Source organism: Lepidochelys kempii, chromosome 1 (genome assembly GCF_965140265.1).
Source record: "Lepidochelys kempii isolate rLepKem1 chromosome 1, rLepKem1.hap2, whole genome shotgun sequence".
Taxonomy (NCBI): domain Eukaryota; kingdom Metazoa; phylum Chordata; order Testudines; family Cheloniidae; genus Lepidochelys; species Lepidochelys kempii.
Window position 1 is genome coordinate 334,952,184 of NC_133256.1, and position 18,353 is coordinate 334,970,536.

General features: G+C 43.7%; 1 protein-coding gene across 7 annotated transcripts in view; it reads left to right on the top strand.

Annotated features, from left to right (window-relative positions):
* The window catches only part of GRM3 (glutamate metabotropic receptor 3), a 151,732-nt gene that overhangs the window by 125,366 nt on the left and 8,013 nt on the right, over positions 1–18,353 (top strand). For 6 of the 7 annotated variants that reach the window (XM_073328668.1, XM_073328666.1, XM_073328667.1 and 3 more), the window contains 2 exons: positions 11,323–12,389; positions 17,326–17,500. In XM_073328668.1, the coding sequence (XP_073184769.1) occupies positions 11,323–12,389; positions 17,326–17,500 (1,242 nt within the window). The remainder of the gene's footprint in view (positions 1–11,322; positions 12,390–17,325; positions 17,501–18,353) is intronic. The other variant, XM_073328672.1, reaches the window with a different exon arrangement.

Sequence of the window (18,353 nt, forward strand, 5' to 3'; positions counted from 1 at the left end):
AAGTTCTACCCATCCCTCTCCCCACCAAATGCCAACTCACCTGCTCCAGGGAAGGATTAAATGGACATGCCCCTGCTTAGACCTTCATGCCTGGTCCAACGATCTGAGTAGCTTGTGTAGTGTGTAAAGGGGTTTTTTGCTTCCTTGCGTAGGGCACATAGTCCAAGTCTGAATCTAGGCCTGTGTAAGCAACTTTATAGTCCTCAGTATTTGTACAAGCAAGGTCATCAGCTTGCAGATTAATTCAAAGAATCACAAAGGATTTAAAGATCTACTTAGAATATAGCTATCCCTCTCCTAAAGTTTCACGCCCTCACCCTAAAAAGGTCCATAATTCTTCATAATGGGATTGGGTTCCCCTTGCTCATGTTTACAAAACAACTAGTTGGCCTGAGGGAGGAGTTAGACTGTTTAAAATCACGCTTTAATTTCCTTTGTAATTACAAGTTGATTGCTAGTATAAATTACCTTGCATGCTTGCTGCCTTTTGTGCCAGCCATTTCTGACAGTGAATAATCTTAACTTAAAAGCCTGATATCAATCCACAGGCATCAATGCTGAAATCCCATGGTACTTTCCCATGGCTTGTCAATTATCAGCTAAACAGAATTCTTTAACAAAATTAGCCTTGGTACTGCTTGATTTTTAAAAATTATATTAATGACATTTTAATTTTAAGGATTCATGAGATTTTTCTTACATTTTTTAAAAAATGTAATCTTTTTTTGCTAATGTTTATACGCTTCATATTTTCTGTGTATCAAACTGAATATTCTTTGATAAATCAGAGCTCCAACAGCAACTTCCAAAATGTCCTGAGTAAGAATGATGTGATGAGAAAAAGATCACCTTGGTTATGGGTTGCCACCTTGCTACCAGCCAGTGGTTCCTCAACAGCAGAGGCCCCAAGGATCATGCAAGTAGGTGGACAAGACAGAAAGGAAAGCAAAGAGCATTGTTTTCATGCAATCATCTCATCTCAGAGGCAGCTCGGGAGTTTTCCCTACCTAAGGCAAGGTCTAATTTACAAAGTTTTCTCTGCATAGGTATATTTGTCCAAGAGTGTGGTCAGCTGGCAGAGCTGGGCAGCAGGGCCCGCTTTCAGGAGAGACACTTCTTCTTCCACGTATCTCTGACAGCTCATACAAGCTGCTGTCACTGGGTATGTCTACACTGCAATTAGATACCAATGGCTAGCCCATGCCAGCTGTCTTGGGCTCATGGTGCTACGGGGCTGTTTAATTCCGGTGCAGACATTGCAGCTCAGGCTGCAACCCGAGCTCTGGCACCCTCCCACCTTGCAGGGTCCTGGAGCCGGGACTCCAGCCCAAACCTGAATGGCTACACTGCAACTGAACAGCCCCTTAGCCCAAGCCCAGTGAGCCCAAGTCAGCTGGCATGGGCCAGCTGCATGTTTTTGTTTGCAGTGTAAACGTACCCATTTTGGCCTGCATTATTGAGGCCTAGTCCCCTATTGAGACTAGACTAGGCATGATTTTCCTATTTGACTCTCTGGCCTTGTCTACACTTCAGCATAAACCCTGCCCACATGGACAGGAGGAATTCTCCCATCAGCGTAGGTAATCCACCTCCCCAGGAGGTGGTAGCTAGGCCAACAAAAGAATTCTTCCATCCACCTCGCACTATCAACACGGGGATTTAGTTCAGTTTAACTATGCAGTTTAGGGGTATGGATTTTTCACACCCCTGACAGCCCTAGTTAAACTGACCTAATTTTCTAATATAGACCAGGCTTCCATTAATAATCGTGTGAGGGTTGACAGTTGCATGTTCTGGCTCCCAACAGCAAGTCAATTAAGATGCTTAGCTGAAATGTGAGCCATGGAGCTGAATATAAAATCTGATCGGTCACAGTTGATAGTAAGGTTACATTTATAAAGGGTTAATAAATGTTATATGATAGACCTGAGCAGTATGTGTTACAGATAGGTATAAGCACATCAGGAGACGGTGTTATAGGTTGTTATAAGATGTTTGCAAGCAACCTCCTGGACACTATAACACTTGATTTTTTTTTTAAATCTATTAATTATTTACTAACCCGTTATAAACTATTTGTAAATGGATCTTAATATAAAGTGAGACCATTTGAGCAGTAGTGTAGAGAATACTCTGGGTGTGAGCCTTCTCTCGGTGACCCTAGTGTAAATCAGGAGTAGCCCTGCTGAACTTGGTGGAGTTACACTGGTGTAGAAACACATGCCAGTGAGCTCTGATTCAACGCTACATGTGGTTTGAAATGTAATCACACTAGAAATAAATCACTTCAACTGCACCAAATTGTATGTAGCTAACTCAAAGAGAATGAAAAGCTAAATTAACTCCTTGAGTCCTGCAGGATACGTTGTAAGAGGAGCCCATGAGCCCCAGGCATCATGTATCTTGTTGTATTATCAAGGATCTTCCTTATAAGGCCTTGCCAAGACAATGAATATGCCCCTGAAACGGGGCGAAAGGGGTTAATAGAAAGTACAATTTTCATATTATCTACTTGCATAAATGTCTTCTTTTCCACCGTTACATCCGCTATTGGTAGTTTTCCTAGCGCCATCTAGTGTGACTAAAGGGGATTTACATAACTTTCCAGGAAACTTCAGCGTTTCATAGATCTAATCCATTCTTTACCTTTTCATTTCCACATTAGCTTCATGAGGTACCACTTACCACAGGGCTGTGGAGCCAGCAGGCTACTGAGGAAGGTAGCTCTAGTATGCACAATACGCATTCCTACATTTGTTTCTGAACCGCATGAAATCAAGGCTTAGGAAACAGCAGGGCTGAGGATATGCAACGCTTTTGTCAAGGCATGTCATTAATGAGCTGTCTCTGTGCTACTGAGCTCTGTCTCTGATCTGCACCTTGTTTTGGAAGATTACATACTGCAAGCACAGAACAGATTTTTTTTATTTAAGACACTGTATCTTCTCAGATTTAGGCATATCTGCTGTTATTTCCACGAACGCTCAGCTGCTAAAAGTGTTATTTTCTCTAAAGTGACATTTATACATTAAGCACTGTGCCAAACACCTGCTAGGTATTCTGCAGAATCCATCCCTGACCAAAGAGGTAACTGCCTACGCATAAAACCATATCTAACAGCCTGCTTCCAGTCTGCTCAAAATGAAGCTCATCTCTTTTCTATAGGTTCACCTTTCCCATAAGAGTTTCCCAGTATCTAATATATTGAAACCTCTCTTTCACTCTCCTCTCATATATGCAGTGAGATCCTGCAGTTTCTCCATCTAGCTGGCCCCATGTGTGGACCTGGAGGCATTTCAGAGAGAACTACCACACCAGCCTTTAACTTAACCTTTTCCCCAATAATGTGCATTCCACTAGTAGGACTTCTCTCCTACACCTCCCTGCATCATGGGTACCTACTGTGTACCATCAGTTCCATGACTGCAGGCTCCTCCACAACACTCACTAGACGTTTGTTTAAACATCTTGTGAGATCTGGCACACAGAAAGCATGTCACCAAATTATTCTCACAGTCACCGCATACTTAGCTACCAATATTTCTGCTGTTCGGATTCCTATCACCACAGCCCCTCTGTGTCTCCCAGCTGTAACCTCCATCTCCTGGAGCAACCTCCTTGGTGTCTGATTTGATTCCTGTGTGGACATGTGAGTTCCATCTGAAGGAGTTTGTCTGTCAATTCCACATTGGCCCCTCTCATCCTGAGCCAGGCTTTCTCAACTGGCTTTCCCATCAATGCAGCCTGTTCTAAGGAGGGTCTATGCTGTACCTGTGGGCAGTCTCTATAAACCCATTTCTCTCAGCTCCCCCAATTCAACAATTCTGGACCTGTGCTAGGCTCCCAGGCCATGAGCTGTTTGCACCAAGCACATAAATGCATCAATGGGCCACAAGGCTAGGAGATGTACCTTCTACAACCCGTGCAATAAACTGGGCAGCTCTTCCCTTCTGAAATATGTTACTGGTATCCTACCTCTATTTTTAGTCTGGTGGGGTTTGCTCTGTAACTGGGCACTAGGCAGAATTGGGTAATACCTTTAAGTGACTTTAAATTTACTCTGAAACCTTTAACTTATATATTGTTTTTTTGGTTTACAGATTTTACTTTAGCTAACCCTCTTTGCATAGGTGTAATTGGGCACTGTGAGAGGCCCCCTGCTGGAGGTCTTGTGGTCTTACCACACCCTGCTCCCCAGAAAGGAGCAATGAAAGTTGGTCCTCCAAAACTGCCTCAAAAAGCTGCGGGGATGCAGCCAATCAGAGCCCAGCTGGCTCAGTTAAAAGGAGCTGAAGGGCCTGAGCAGATCATTTGTTGGCTGGGACCAAATGGGTGAGGAAGGCTGTGAAACTCTCCAGGCGAGGAGGCCTGGGAGAGACCCGGTGCAGGCTGGGAACAGACAAAGATATCTCACCTGAGATAAAGGTGAAGAGGAAGGGGCTATGTGGGAACTGGCCCAGAGAATAGCAGCAGTAGTAGTTATTAAAGGAAGCAGCACATGGCTGCTATTTGTAGAATCCCTGGGTTGGGGCCCAGAGTAGTGGGTGGGCCAAGTCCCCCCACGGACCACTGGGGAAGTGGCCTAAGCCCTGAGAAGGGGATCAGACTCAGTACTAAAAGCCCAAAAAAGAGGCTAGAATTTAAACAGGACATCAGAGAACCACTGAGAACAAAGTCTCCAGGGAGAAAGCCCTGGGTTCACTGCTCTATACCAGGACAGGCTCAGACTTAGAGCTAACCCAGAAGGGGCTGAAAACTGAGCCCAAAGACAAGGCTAAAGACATCAACAAAGGCACAGGGACAGGCCCTGTTGGACCTTATACCCTGGAAAGGCTTCCTTCATGCGTTTAGACTCTGGGCGACTTAGCCAGAGGACTGAGTCGCTAAACACCCACCTGATGAGGTTAACAGCCGACAGGGGGCAACAGGAGCAGACAGACTGAGTGTGCAGGTTCACACCCAACCGACAGGAGGTGCTCACAAGAGGTGAGTGTCTGCTGTCACAGGCACACAAAATGCCAGGTAAGGATGAATTCAAGAATACTGCTGCAAAGATCTTCTTTTTTTATTACCTTCCAAGAGACAGGAGAGATTAGTTAACTGAGCTAATACCTTTATAAATGGCTGTTTTAAAGATTGTGACTTAAATCCCCAAATTAACTGCCCAAATTAATTTTAAAATTGAAACTGGGAAAATAAAGAAGAATAAAATCCTCGCTGAGTGACTCATCAGTTGGTCTGGGATTTCCTTTCTGGGAAACTCACCGCTGTCATTTAGAAATTATTCCTTTTATTCTATAGACTAAACTTCTATTTTATTATCATTATGGATTCTTGTCTTCAGTGTGGTGGGTTTTTTTCAGTAATATGAAGTCAGCTTCTCTGTTATACCTTGAGATGTACATTGCTACATCAGCTACATTATGTTGATAAATACCAAGTGAAAAATGCTTCTGTAATTTTATATATAATCAACAGCTACATTAATTACTACCATCAAAGGGTTTCATTTGCATTCTTTGGTTCCCCATATTCTAATTTAATCAATCACCATTTGGTCAAATGATTTCAGCCTCCTTATCCAAAGGATTGAAAGTCTCTCAACCCTCACACAAGCATTGTAATTTATTTTTATCTATCGACTGCCACCAAAAATGCAAGCATCTGTCTGTATGTGCATGGGCAGAAAGACAGCTGTAATTCATAGATTCCAAGGCAAGAAGGGACCAGTGTGCTCATCTAGTCTGACCGCTTGCATAACACACACCAGAGAACTTCCCCAAAATAAATCCTAGAGCAGATCTTGTAGAAAAACATCCAATCTTGATTTAAAAATGTCAGTGATGGAGAATCCCTCATGACCCTTGGTAAATTGTTCCTGTGATTAGTTACACTCACTATTAAAAAATTACGCCTTATGTCCAATCTGAATTTGTTTAGCTTCAGCTTCCAGCTATTGGATCGTGTTATACCTTTCTCAGCTAGACTGAAGAGCCCATTATTACATATTTGTTCCCTATGTAGGTACTTCTAGCCTATAATCAAGTCACCCATTAATCTTCTCTTTGTTAATCTAAATAGATGAGTTTAGGTTGACCAGCGAGCAAGTGAGAAAAATCAGGACAGAGGATGGGGGGTAATAGGCGTCTATATGAGAAATCCCTGAATATCGGGACTGTCCCTATAAAATTGGGACATCTGGTCACCCTAGATGAGTTCCTTGAGTCGATCACTTTAATTGTAAGACTAATTGTCTTTACAAACTTGGACCCCTATCCTGCAAACATTTTTGCACATGCTTCATTGCAGTCAACCACTTGAATGCTTAAAGTTAAGCACATGTGTAACTGTGCATATGTAAGTCCCGCTATTGTGGGGAACTTTCCTAGCTTCTGCACTACCCCGGTGAAGTGGGCTAGCAAAAGGATCCGAGTCCTCACTCCCACTTCTTTTACCCAGAGGCCTCCCTGTCCTTGAGGACTCCCATTCCACTCTCCTGTCTGGCAAAGTCCTCGTAACCCCAACAAGGCTGGGCCCAGGATTCCTGGGGGCTTGACCCCCAACCCTGCTGTGGTCACCTAAGACAGGGGCTAGGGTGTCCCCACTCCAGGGTACTCTCTCTGCACTGGCCACTTCTCTGACCCACTGATCATTACATACAATTTAAAGCAAATGCAAGTTATTTAATCAACAATTAATTTTAAAAAGAATAAGGAAAAATGGGAAAGGTTAAAGGAAACACATCACCCCGCTCTGTGGCAGGGAACATCACAAACAGTGTCTCTGGAATGTCAGGGCAGTTCAGTCTCTTCCTTGTAAGTCCCAGGCCTCCTTCTCAGGCCCTGGCTGTGCTATAGGGATGCTGTGGGTTGGACACTCACTCTGGTGGTGGCCACACGCTCTCAGGCTCTAGGTGGCAGGGCCCTTCTTCCCAGGGTTGCCCCCTCCCTGTCGGGGTTACCAATCCCCCTCCGAGTCTGGCCTGCAGAGCCTCCTGGCTGAGGCGTCTCCCTGTGCTGGGCCCACTACCCAGGGTCCCCACTCGCTCTCCCCAGCTGCTCATGACACCTGGCTCTGGACTGCTCCGGCCCCAGCTCCACTCTGCCTCAGCACGGCTGCTGCCCTGCCTCCAGCTCCCTGGGCTGCTTCTCTGGCCCCTCTGGCTCTGGTTGCTGCAGCTCTCCTCCCAGGGCAAGTCTGCTCTGCAGGCTGCTTCTGTGACTCTGCTCCCAGCACTGACCTGCTTCGTGGGCTGCTTTTCTGGCCCCTCTGGGTCTGGTTGCTGCAGCTCTGCTCCCAGCACAGGGTCTGCTCTCTCTGGGCTGCTTTTCTGGTCCCTCTGGATCTGGCACAGCTCTGCTCCCCAGCTCAGCTTGGGCCCCTGCTATCTCCTTAGCTTGGTCCCACTGTCTGACCCAGGCAAATCCAGTTCACACAGAGGACAGAGGGACAGAGTCCCTGGCCTTCTGATTCCCTGATTAGCCTGCCCGCCCTGTCATTCAGACCTGGAGCATTGGCCTCTCCCCATTGTTCCTAGGGACTGGCAGTCTCAGGGTCCTGATTCCCCATTGACCCTTCCCCCTTTTAGTACTGGGAGCTAGCAACTAGAACACCCCCACTGAATGTTAGTAAGGGGGCAACAGTCCCCTTACACATAGAATAGGGGGTCTTACTTTCTGTAGCTCTCTGCAACCAGTGTGCAAGGTTGTCTAAGGCCATGCCTGAATGCCAATATTTATATACATATATAAAAGGTACTATTTTTAATATTGATGATCACCTTTGTTAACCAAGTTGCAGTGCTGGGGTTTACTACTGCAGGATGCCAAGAACTCTGGCCCTCAATCAGCCAAGCACTTGAGCACGTACCTAACCATAAGCACACGTGCAGCCCCATGAAGCCGCATGCTTGGAGTTGAGCACACCACTAAGTGCTTGGCCGGTTCCAGCCCCTGATTCTGAGACTAGCTGCGCATCTCTAGTTCCAGTAGCTCAGCACCTCGCAGGATTTGACCCACTGCTGCCCAGTGAATAAACTGTCAAAATTAAGCAGGTGCTAACAGTTTCCACAATCTCCATACGTGCTACGAATAATGAAATAAGACAGTGGCAATGACAGCACGTTGCTGAAGCGCTGTTAAGTGCTGCATTATGATTTTATATTAACGGTGCTTCTGGCTGAGGGTGCGGGGAGAGGAACTGATTTAATCTTCCCTCTCGTTGTCCTGTATTGGGAGTTTGCTACTTGTTTCATGGAGATTGTCATTTCAGGGAGGCCTGGCTGTTCCAGGGAAGTATCTGCTGCCTTTAGTCATGCAGGGGAGTGCTTTGCTCTGCCAGGAGTCTCATTGGGCTAGATTGTGCCACCCACACGGGGGGAATAAGTATTCCCCTTACACCATTGCTACCCAGACCTGGAGAGTAGCCTCACAAGCGAAAGCTGAGCTACATGCTGAAGCAGATGGGTGGGAAGTGGGCTGGGACAAGACAGCAATGGGTGAAGCTTCGGCTCTAACCCCCAGCACAGCTGACTAATTTGCAGCTGGCGTAACTCAGCAGTAAATTACTATTTCCCTACCCCTCCTCAGTGCAAGTAAGGGAAGAGAGTACCTGTGTGTCAATGCCTTCTAGGACTGCTCCTAGGCAGGTGCAGCTTATGCACCACTTCTTTGCTCTGAGATTTGCCTAATGTCACGGTCCATCCTGTGAAACCAATGGGAGGAGCTGCGGACTTAGATATTAGATAGATTTGTGTGTTTGAAAGTTCCCCCTGACCCTCAGGGCCACCGCACAGCCACAAGGCTTTAGCTCATGCTTTTAGCTCTGGAGGTATCTTTAGTCCCCAGGGTATCAGCCAAGAGGCAGCCGTCAGCTAAGGGAGACAGAATTTGGCCGTGAATGCTTTTAAAAAATACAATCCATCTACCCCAAGAAATCCAAAGGAAATGGATTGTAAACTGGAGAGGGAAATTACATCCTTAACTAAAGGGCTTTGCCTATGTAAATAAGAGTTTGACAGAATAAAAGCTATTAACCAACTGCAATGTGAGATGAGGGGGGGAGGGAAGGAAAGGGAAGGGAAGGGGAGATTTATTCTAGCAAGGGCAGGGGAACCACTTCCATCACCAGACACACCAGCAGAGAAATCTTTTATTGCCCACCCGCAGTAAATACACTTTCACTTCCTGCCAATGATGCTGTTCACCTTTTGTGCTGCAGCGAGAGAGGTACAATAAATCACCTTGTAATTGCCATTTCCTCTTACATTTTTAATAATTCTTCATTCCCTTTGCGAACCGCAGCTTGTGGAAAAAACCAAAACACTCCAGAGCTTTAACAGTCCGAAGTGCTACAATATTGATTCCCCACAGAAGGTCACAGTTCCAGTTCATGAGTTTTTTATCCATTCCCCAAGCGCGGCCTTGGACCACAGCAGCGCATGCCAGGCAGCTTAACAAAGAGCTGTAACAAAATCAATATAGTCAAGCAAAGTATGATAGATTTCTAACTGTTTAGGATGCAATAATAATAAGATACAAAAGCATGTCAGGAAATTGTTATGGAATTTATAATTACTTCAATATCATCCTCTCAATCAGATCGTTCCAAAGAAATCCTCTCTTTGGCTTCATTTTACACTGTCAAGATCCAAACTGCTTCTTACCAAGAGGATCCTTTAAAATGCCTTCTAACTTGCAGGGTGAATTCCATTGAATAACACTGAGCTCTTGCCAACAATGATCCCCTTTCCTGAACGACAAGAGACAATGCAAAGGTTCAGGATTGCATATACAATGGGGATATCGGAGGGGTTTGAATGGTTTGGGGAAAGTTCCCTTCCCCTTCTTCCTCCTTTCTCCTGACATTATAACTTTTCCAGGCATATGTAGGATTTAAAGTAGCATGCATTAGTCTAGCAACTTCCTTTCCAGGTGCTAAAATTTCTCATGCTATTTGATGGTCTTCTTATAGTCACAGGCTACAAGGGAGCTCTCCTCTTGTATCTTCATGCAACGAATGTGGGACAATACCCTTGTGGTGGGAGAGAAGGTATCAGCATGCAATTGAATAGGGGATAAAGGTGGAGGCTATTATGCTTTACCTCTAAGGTTACTAGAAACCCACCTTCGGAAAAACCAGCTAGGAGCATGACTTACCTCTGAAACATTTGCACCAGTAACAACGGAGGATGTAGAATGTGTGATATCCAAGCAGTTGCTGTCCATGTTCAATGTATTTTTTAATTCAGCTGGGTCCAAGAGGAAAAATTCAGAAAATATGTAGATCAGTGAAATGCATATTTTTAAATAGGGAAGTAGCAGGATACAATCTCTAGTTTGTCCATCCAAGGAATAGCATATTCAGTGCAAAGTTAAATATGAGCTTTGTCAAATGAGTTCATTCTTGTAAGTTAATAGGAGCCTAGCAAACTTAAAAAAAGTATTGAACCAGATCTTCAGCCATAGCTCCATAGCTTCACAGAGCTATGCCAGTTTTACACCAGCTGAGGATTTGAGCCATTGTACATTTTGATAGCCTTTGTAGAGCTCATTAATATCTAGCACATAGGTCAAATAGGAGATGTCTTTGTAAATCTGGGGGAAAGGGCCTTACAGATGATAAATGCTACATTTTTTCCATCCTTCACAGTGTGGGGAGGGCTCCAGGCTGACTCTGTATATATTTAGAATGTGCATTTGAAAGAGTGGTCAGAGGTGAACTGCTCCTAGTCCAGTGGCTTAGTCCACATGCTACCAATGATCTGCGGAGATGTTCTTGATAGTCTGTAGAATGAAATATTTTGAAACGAAAACAGTGGGAAATGGAGGTATTCGAAAAGGAGGAGACCCTTGAAAGGATTTATCTCATATGAAGTGCTCTGCAGTGCATTCCATATAGTTGGGACATGTATAATTTTGAAATTTGGCCCATGTGCATAGCTTTAGCATGGGATGCCACTTTGTAATAGAGAAATCTTTTCACAGGTGACCTCCACAGCAAGACCAAATTTGAAAAACAATATTTAGACCATTAGGATTTCAAATGCATGCTCTTAGCTATTGGAAAGCTTGCTTCCCTTAGATTTGCAGTAAAGTCTCAGACCTGACCTTGATCTTTTGGTCATTCATAACACAGCTGTTCCTTGAACAGGTGCTTCTACCAATAAGAAAATTTCATAATTGATGTTTGGGATCAAAATACCTCACTCGCTCTAGATGGTCTAAAAAACTGACAGTGTCTTGCTAGATAGACATGCCTGCCAAAAGAAAGAAAAATGCTTAGAGTCTCTCTGTTCATTTCCTCTCTTTCTGTTTTTGACAGCTCCATTTAACCCTCCCAATGCTGCGGACAGCGTGGTCAAATTTGACACCTATGGAGATGGGCTAGGCCGATACAACGTGTTCAATTTCCAGTACACCGGAGGCAGATATTCCTACCTGAAGGTTGGTCACTGGGCAGAAATCTTGTCACTGGACATAGACTCAATTCACTGGTCCAGAAGCTCTGTCCCCACTTCCCAGTGTAGCGACCCCTGCGCTCCTAATGAAATGAAGAACATGCAGCCAGGAGATGTCTGCTGTTGGATCTGCATTGCCTGTGAGCCCTTTGAATACTTGGCTGATGAATTTACCTGTGCAGACTGCGGGCCTGGACAGTGGCCCACTGCTGACCTGACTGGCTGCTATGACCTACCAGAAGACTATGTCAAGTGGGAAGATGCCTGGGCAATAGGCCCCGTTACTATTGCATGTCTGGGTTTTATTTGTACCTTCATGGTCGTGGCAGTCTTTATCAAGCACAACAACACTCCCCTGGTCAAAGCTTCCGGCCGTGAACTGTGTTACATATTACTCTTCGGGGTCTTCCTGTCTTATAGCATGACATTCTTCTTCATAGCCAAGCCTTCTCCGGCCATCTGCACCTTACGCCGTCTGGGGCTGGGAAGTTCCTTTTCAGTTTGCTATGCCGCCCTTCTGACAAAGACAAACTGCATAGCCAGAATATTTAACGGTGTGAAGAATGGTGCTCAACGGCCTAAATTCATCAGCCCCAGCTCTCAGGTCTTCATCTGCCTGAGCCTCATCCTGGTACAGATCGTGGTGGTGTGTGTGTGGCTCATAGTGGAGTCCCCGGGCACCAGACGGTATACTCTTCCTGAGAAAAGGGAGACTGTCATATTGAAATGCAATGTCAAAGATTCGAGTATGTTAATCTCCTTAACATACGATGTAATCCTTGTAGTCTTATGCACTATATATGCCTTCAAAACAAGGAAGTGCCCAGAGAACTTCAACGAAGCCAAGTTTATCGGTTTCACAATGTACACAACGTGCATCATTTGGCTGGCCTTCCTCCCCATATTTTATGTGACATCTAGTGACTACAGAGTAAGTCTTTGGACATTTGTTTCTATAAACTGCGTGCATCAACTTAGCAGGAACCTGGCATTTTCCTAAAAACATCTTTCACTTTTGTGCTCTCCAGTGCCCCTGGCATACATTCCCTTTTCATTGTTAATGCCCTGCTAAGCATAAGACACATCAGCTGATTGCTTTATATGAAAATGTTACTTTACTTCTAAGCAGATGATGGACTTGCTTTGAACTATGGTTGTTCAGAGAATGTTTTTACACTAAACAGTAGGTCTGGCTGATGGAGGCAGAAGCACATGGGTAAAATATTCACGCACTGGTATATTACTACGGATAGTCACAGTTACAATAGGTCAGACCAAGGGTTCAGAAAACAGTTATCTAATAAAGGTGAATTTTAACTAAAAGCTTAACCAAACTGTACAGTAAACTTCAGGATTACTAAAATGAGGGAGGTAGCTGTGGTACATGGTCCTTACACCAAGTTTCACTGTATTCATTCACCTTTCTGTCAATTTTATAAAATTAACTTTGCCAGAGGATGTTGTGAAGGTCAAGACTATAACAGGGTTCAAAAAAGAACTAGATAAATTCATGGAGGATAAGGCAGGGTTGGTGTCCCTAGCTTCTGTTTGCCAGAAGCTGGAAATGGGTGACCAGGGATGGATCACTTGATGATTACCTGTTCTGTTCATTCCCTCTGAAGCACATGGCATTGGCCACTGTTAAAAGACAGAATACTGGGCTAGATGAACCTTTGGTCTGACCCAATATGGCTGTTCTTATGTTCTTGACTAAAAGACAAGACTGTCATTGGCAGTCAAGTTGAACAAATGTTGTTGTTGGTTTTTTTTTTATTCATTGGCTGATCCAAAATATCCAGAAAAAGAATTTCAGGTTAAACAAAACATTTTGTTGGACTCTAAATGATATTTTTTTCAGTTTTGTTATATTTTCAGGTGTTTGTTATCCTTTAAGTTTTTTTAAAAAAACAAAACAAATCTAGCAGCAATTCTAAACAAAATGTCACTGGAAATGAAAAGTCAAAACATTTTGTTTCAAAAATAGTTGAAATAGTTAATATGAACTTTTTCACATTTATTCGGCCAAAACTATTTGCCAGTTTCGACATGCATTCACTCATAGTTTTGGTTGCCCTGAAACTGCATTTTTTGGCAAACAAGCTATTTCACCAACATTTTTTGTCCAGATCTAATTGGTGGTATATGTCAGGGAGATAACAGGGGAGTTAATAGCATCGTTCTACATTAGGGTTGGCCAAGGAACAATTGTTTCATTTCAAAACGTGGTTTCATTCCAATGAAACGTGGAATGAAAGTAGACCTTTTGAACTTTTTAGAGAGAGAGACATCCCCTAAAAGCCAATAGCCTGGTGGTTAGAGTAGTCGTCAAGAATGTGGATGACCCCAGTTCAAGTCGCTATTCCAAATCAGAGGCTTAAATCTGGGTCTCCCATAATCCTATGTGAGTACTCTAACCACTAGGCTATTAGCTATTCTGGGGTTGGGTCCTCTATCTCTCTCTAGAGAGTCCCTCCTGGACCTGTATAACCTTCCCATCAAAAACAACATGTTTCCACAAAACATTTTGTTTTTGACAAAACAGCATTTTTCAATAGGAAGTGTAGTCAAAAAATTTTCAACTGTCTGCACTCTACTCAGGCTTGATGGGTCCAGACCAAGAATATTATGTGTAGTTCCAGTTTCCTTAGCCTAGGAAAGGTACAGAAAGACTAGAGACAGTACAAGGATGGATAACAAAAGTCACACAGAGTGAAACGAAGAGAGCTAAATGTGTCTAGTCTAGACAAGAGAACCCAGGGAGACATGATTAGTCTATAAATAACTTCAAGGTAACAAGAAAGGGATTATTTAGTCTCACAAGAAGTTAGGACAAGGAGAAATGGCATGCAGCCAATGAAGGAAAAGATAGGCACTGGGGAAAAGTTCTTAACACTAAAAGTAATTGGGTAGTGAGGTGGACACAGTGTTCAATGGGTGGGGACAGATATAATGAGGCATTAGTGGGTATGCTAGAAAGACTAGTCCTATAGCGTGATTGGGATAAAACTAGATGACTTAAGTGATATTTTCCAACTCTGTTATCGCTGAGATTTGAAAGAAACCCTGGGGATTTGGGTGCAAAACCTCCATTGAATTGAACTAGGTTTTAGCAGTGGGATTTCCTAAAGCACCTGAAGTTAGTCAGGAGCGCACGTCTCATTGACTTAATTTCAGGAAAGGAAGGACTGAAGTGAATGGAACTCTCATGTAGGTGCTTTGGCAGCTCCCACTCTGGGTGTCTGAACACTGTTAATCTCACTTAAATTCCAGCCACTGATCCTACTAAATGGACTAAAATTTTATACATAATAAGTGATGCTTTTGTTATCTCTAATCGAACGGTAACCTACTCATTCCATTCTCCTGTAAAACAATGCTGGTGGGGTCACTCTCTGGAGCTATTATTTGGGAAGTTGGTACAAAAAACAACCCAGGAGACATAACAACAATGAATAAGTGAATGGTGACTGGACTGAGCTTTTATTATTATATTTGAAACTGGTTTCGGATGCATGAATAAGGGTGAAAATATGGGCAGCTACTGGGAAACGTATGCAGAGATTTGGGCGCATTTTAAAAACTGAAAATGAAATAAAATAAAATGTAGAATTCACCCAGTTAATTAATACAAATACCACGGGAAGAAACAAAGTGCCCTTTCCTAGGTTAGAGGGAAAAGGGCTATTTCACACCATTGATTTTTACAAAGTTCCACTTTGACTTCAGCGGGTAGTCCTACTTCAGAATCAATGAAATAGTAGGACCTGATGTTATTAAATAGTCACTCACAAATTTGCACCAGTGAGAGCAATTAATGTATTTAGTTTTTTTTCAGCTGAAGATTCATCTTAGCCTAGCCTTAGGGGATGCAACTGTAAGAGATGTGCCAGAGGGGAAAAGTCTGGGGGTTAGATAAGTTCTAACACAGTCAGATGTTAAATTGTCCTACTACTCAGTTTACTGTGCTCTCATGAAAAGAGGTGTGTGGTAGTTTCTCATTTAAGTTCTGATCCAAACTGCATTAAAATCAATGGAAGTCTTGCCACTGACTTTAGTGCGTTTTGGCTCGGGCCAGTAGAAAGCAAGGAAAGAGGAATGAATGGAAATGTGGCAGGGTGTTCATGTTCTCTCTGTGTCCATTCAGGTTCCTAAATGGTTCTCCCCACCCCCATGTGGCAGCTGAGTACCATGCACTGAGCAAAGCTTGAAGTAAGCGCTTTTTGTAAGGGGTTATTCTATTAATTATACAGACCATCTGCTTGGTGCTCTGTGAATACATATAATGATGAAGACGACGACAAGGAAAGGGAAAGAAAGAAAGAAAGAAAGAAAGAAAGAAAGAAAGAAAGATCCTCCGCATGGATACAAATGGCTGTTGGTCAGGGTCCCTTAGCAGGATTGAGATAAAGCAGCCAAAGAAAGGACCTGAAGAAGAGCTGTGTGTAAGCTCCTAAACTTGTTTCTCTCACCAACAGAAGTTGGTTCAATAAAAGATATCGCTTCCCTCCCCAACCTTTTCTCGCTAGGGACCAACGTGGCAAAAACAACACTGCATATAATGACAAAGGCCATTCTCTGCTCTCGTTTTTCCCTTATAAAGTTTATTTTGAGAGTTGAGCCCCATAGCAGTGTTAATCTATAAGTTTGGCATGAATGTAACTGAAGGCAGAATTGGCCCTATTTGTGTAATAATCCAGATTAAGTAATAGAGTTTGAGAACATGTAATTCTACCTTTTAATTGAGGAATCTGCTCTGAAGAAAAGAGACTAAAGTGAACCTGAGGCAGCGAACTGGCAGCCAGTTATCACAATGATGAGTGTTGTTACATAGATTAGATAATGGCTCCATGAAACTGTAAGGACAAGCAATGATTGACCCACTGGTTGCTACCTCCAGAATCTTCTGACCCCCCACAAAGGGATTTCACAGCAGAGAGAAATTGTGTCTGCATTAATGTAGCTTTAAGACCCAGTCTCACAAACGGACCTGTTTGAGCCGGCCCTTATGCTTGCTCAAAATCTCACTGAAGTCAGTGGTCCTCTTCATGAATGCAAAGGGTTGCTTGTCACTTATCAAGATTGAGGCCTTAGGCTGAATTAACTTTCAAGTGGATTCGCTGCATAGCACAGCCATCTCTTAGGACCTCATCTGGTCCCGTACAGCATGCCTTTTGCCACACATAGATCCCAGGCTTTACTGAAAGTGCTCTGCTTTGTCCAGGAATGCGGCAGGGATGCAGTGTTGCAGAGCATCTGACTAGCCTTCTTGTGTCCAGGCTAGCTGTCATACACTGAAGCAGGCAGCCCCTTATGTTCTGATCAGCAGGGTACCATCTAGGCCTTAGGTAAATCACTGGGAATCACAGGGTCGTGGGAGTTAGACGTGGAACAAGTCAATGGATCGTCCAGGATAGATCGCTGTTGATGCAAGACTGAGATATGTTTCCTCCTACTGCTGTATTATGGCTGTTCTGGAATTTTGCATTTCTGCCTCTCAGTGCTATTCAGATCAGAGTTTAGCATGCTGAAATACATAAACAATTTGCATTACAGCATGCAGTAACAAACTGTGCCATGAATGCTGGGGTGTGCTGTCTGATATCCTAAATTGTAGAAGGCATTGGTAGAGCTGATTTTTTTAGGGCTTTCAGTCATATCATTAGTACTTTCTGAAGCCACATTCATTTCTAGACCTTCTGAAAAAACAGCTGTGAATTTGGTACCAAGAAATCTATAGAAATTAAAAACAAACAGCTAGCAGTAAGTAGCTCCCACAGTGACTACCATGGTCACATTCTCACTTGTGGTACATGCTGCCTCACTGCCTGGCATTTAACAGCACTGACTTTTCAATAACTCTCTCCTAGGTGCAGACCACAACCATGTGCATCTCTGTCAGTCTGAGTGGCTTTGTTGTGCTGGGCTGTTTGTTCGCGCCCAAAGTGCACATCATCCTCTTCCAGCCACAGAAGAACGTGGTCACTCACAGACTCCATCTCAACAGGTTCAGTGTCAGTGGGACCGGAACCACTTACTCCCAGTGTAAGTAAAGAATCCGTCACCTATGTATGGCATGCCTTGTGCGGTAAGTGTGTTCAAGGAGAGCTAGAGAGTTTTCACTTGTAGTGGAATCTGCAATCATTAAGAACTGCAGGACATTTTTGCATTCACCTGAGTGTGGGATTGGCTATGAACCTTCACGAAATCATTACTCAAGTCTGGTGAGAACAGAACAACCCTTGTTCACAGCACATGTGTTCTGCTCACAGCTGGCCTGATCCAAAGCCCATTGGAGACAATGAAAAAAAAGACTTCCACTGAATACAGGGGGCTTTGGATCAGGCCCATAATTGCACAGTGCCTGCAGAACCACAGTTCCTGTCCCTCTCATAACAGGCAGAGCAGATTGCTCTGGAGTCTTCCTGTCAGAACAACATTACAGCAGGACTTGGTCCCCCATGCAGCACATTCTCAATGGCTGTTATTACCTGGGTTTCAAGAAAATTCTTTGAGTCAAACCACTTCAGCTAATTCCCCTATAATGCACATAAGGGACAGCAAAAACTGCTTCTGTATATCCAGTATGTGTTGTACCCTACATAAGTGTCACAACCTGGGATATCAATCGATGCCGCAGTGCAAGAACACTTCATCTGCTTTTCCCATCTCAGTCTCTTATTCCCAGACAGATTCACATATTTGGGATTTTATCAGTTGCTGTTGTTTTTGGCTAGGAAAAAATAGGTCAGCTTTATTTTTGTTTTTTCCTTGTCAAGCTTAACTAGTAAAGGATGCAAGCAAACAGCACCTCATTCACAGAGTAAAGCAGACACAATGTCTAACCTGGGAAACCGATTGAAGGAGCACAACATCCCAGAGCAGGAGGGGGGATTGG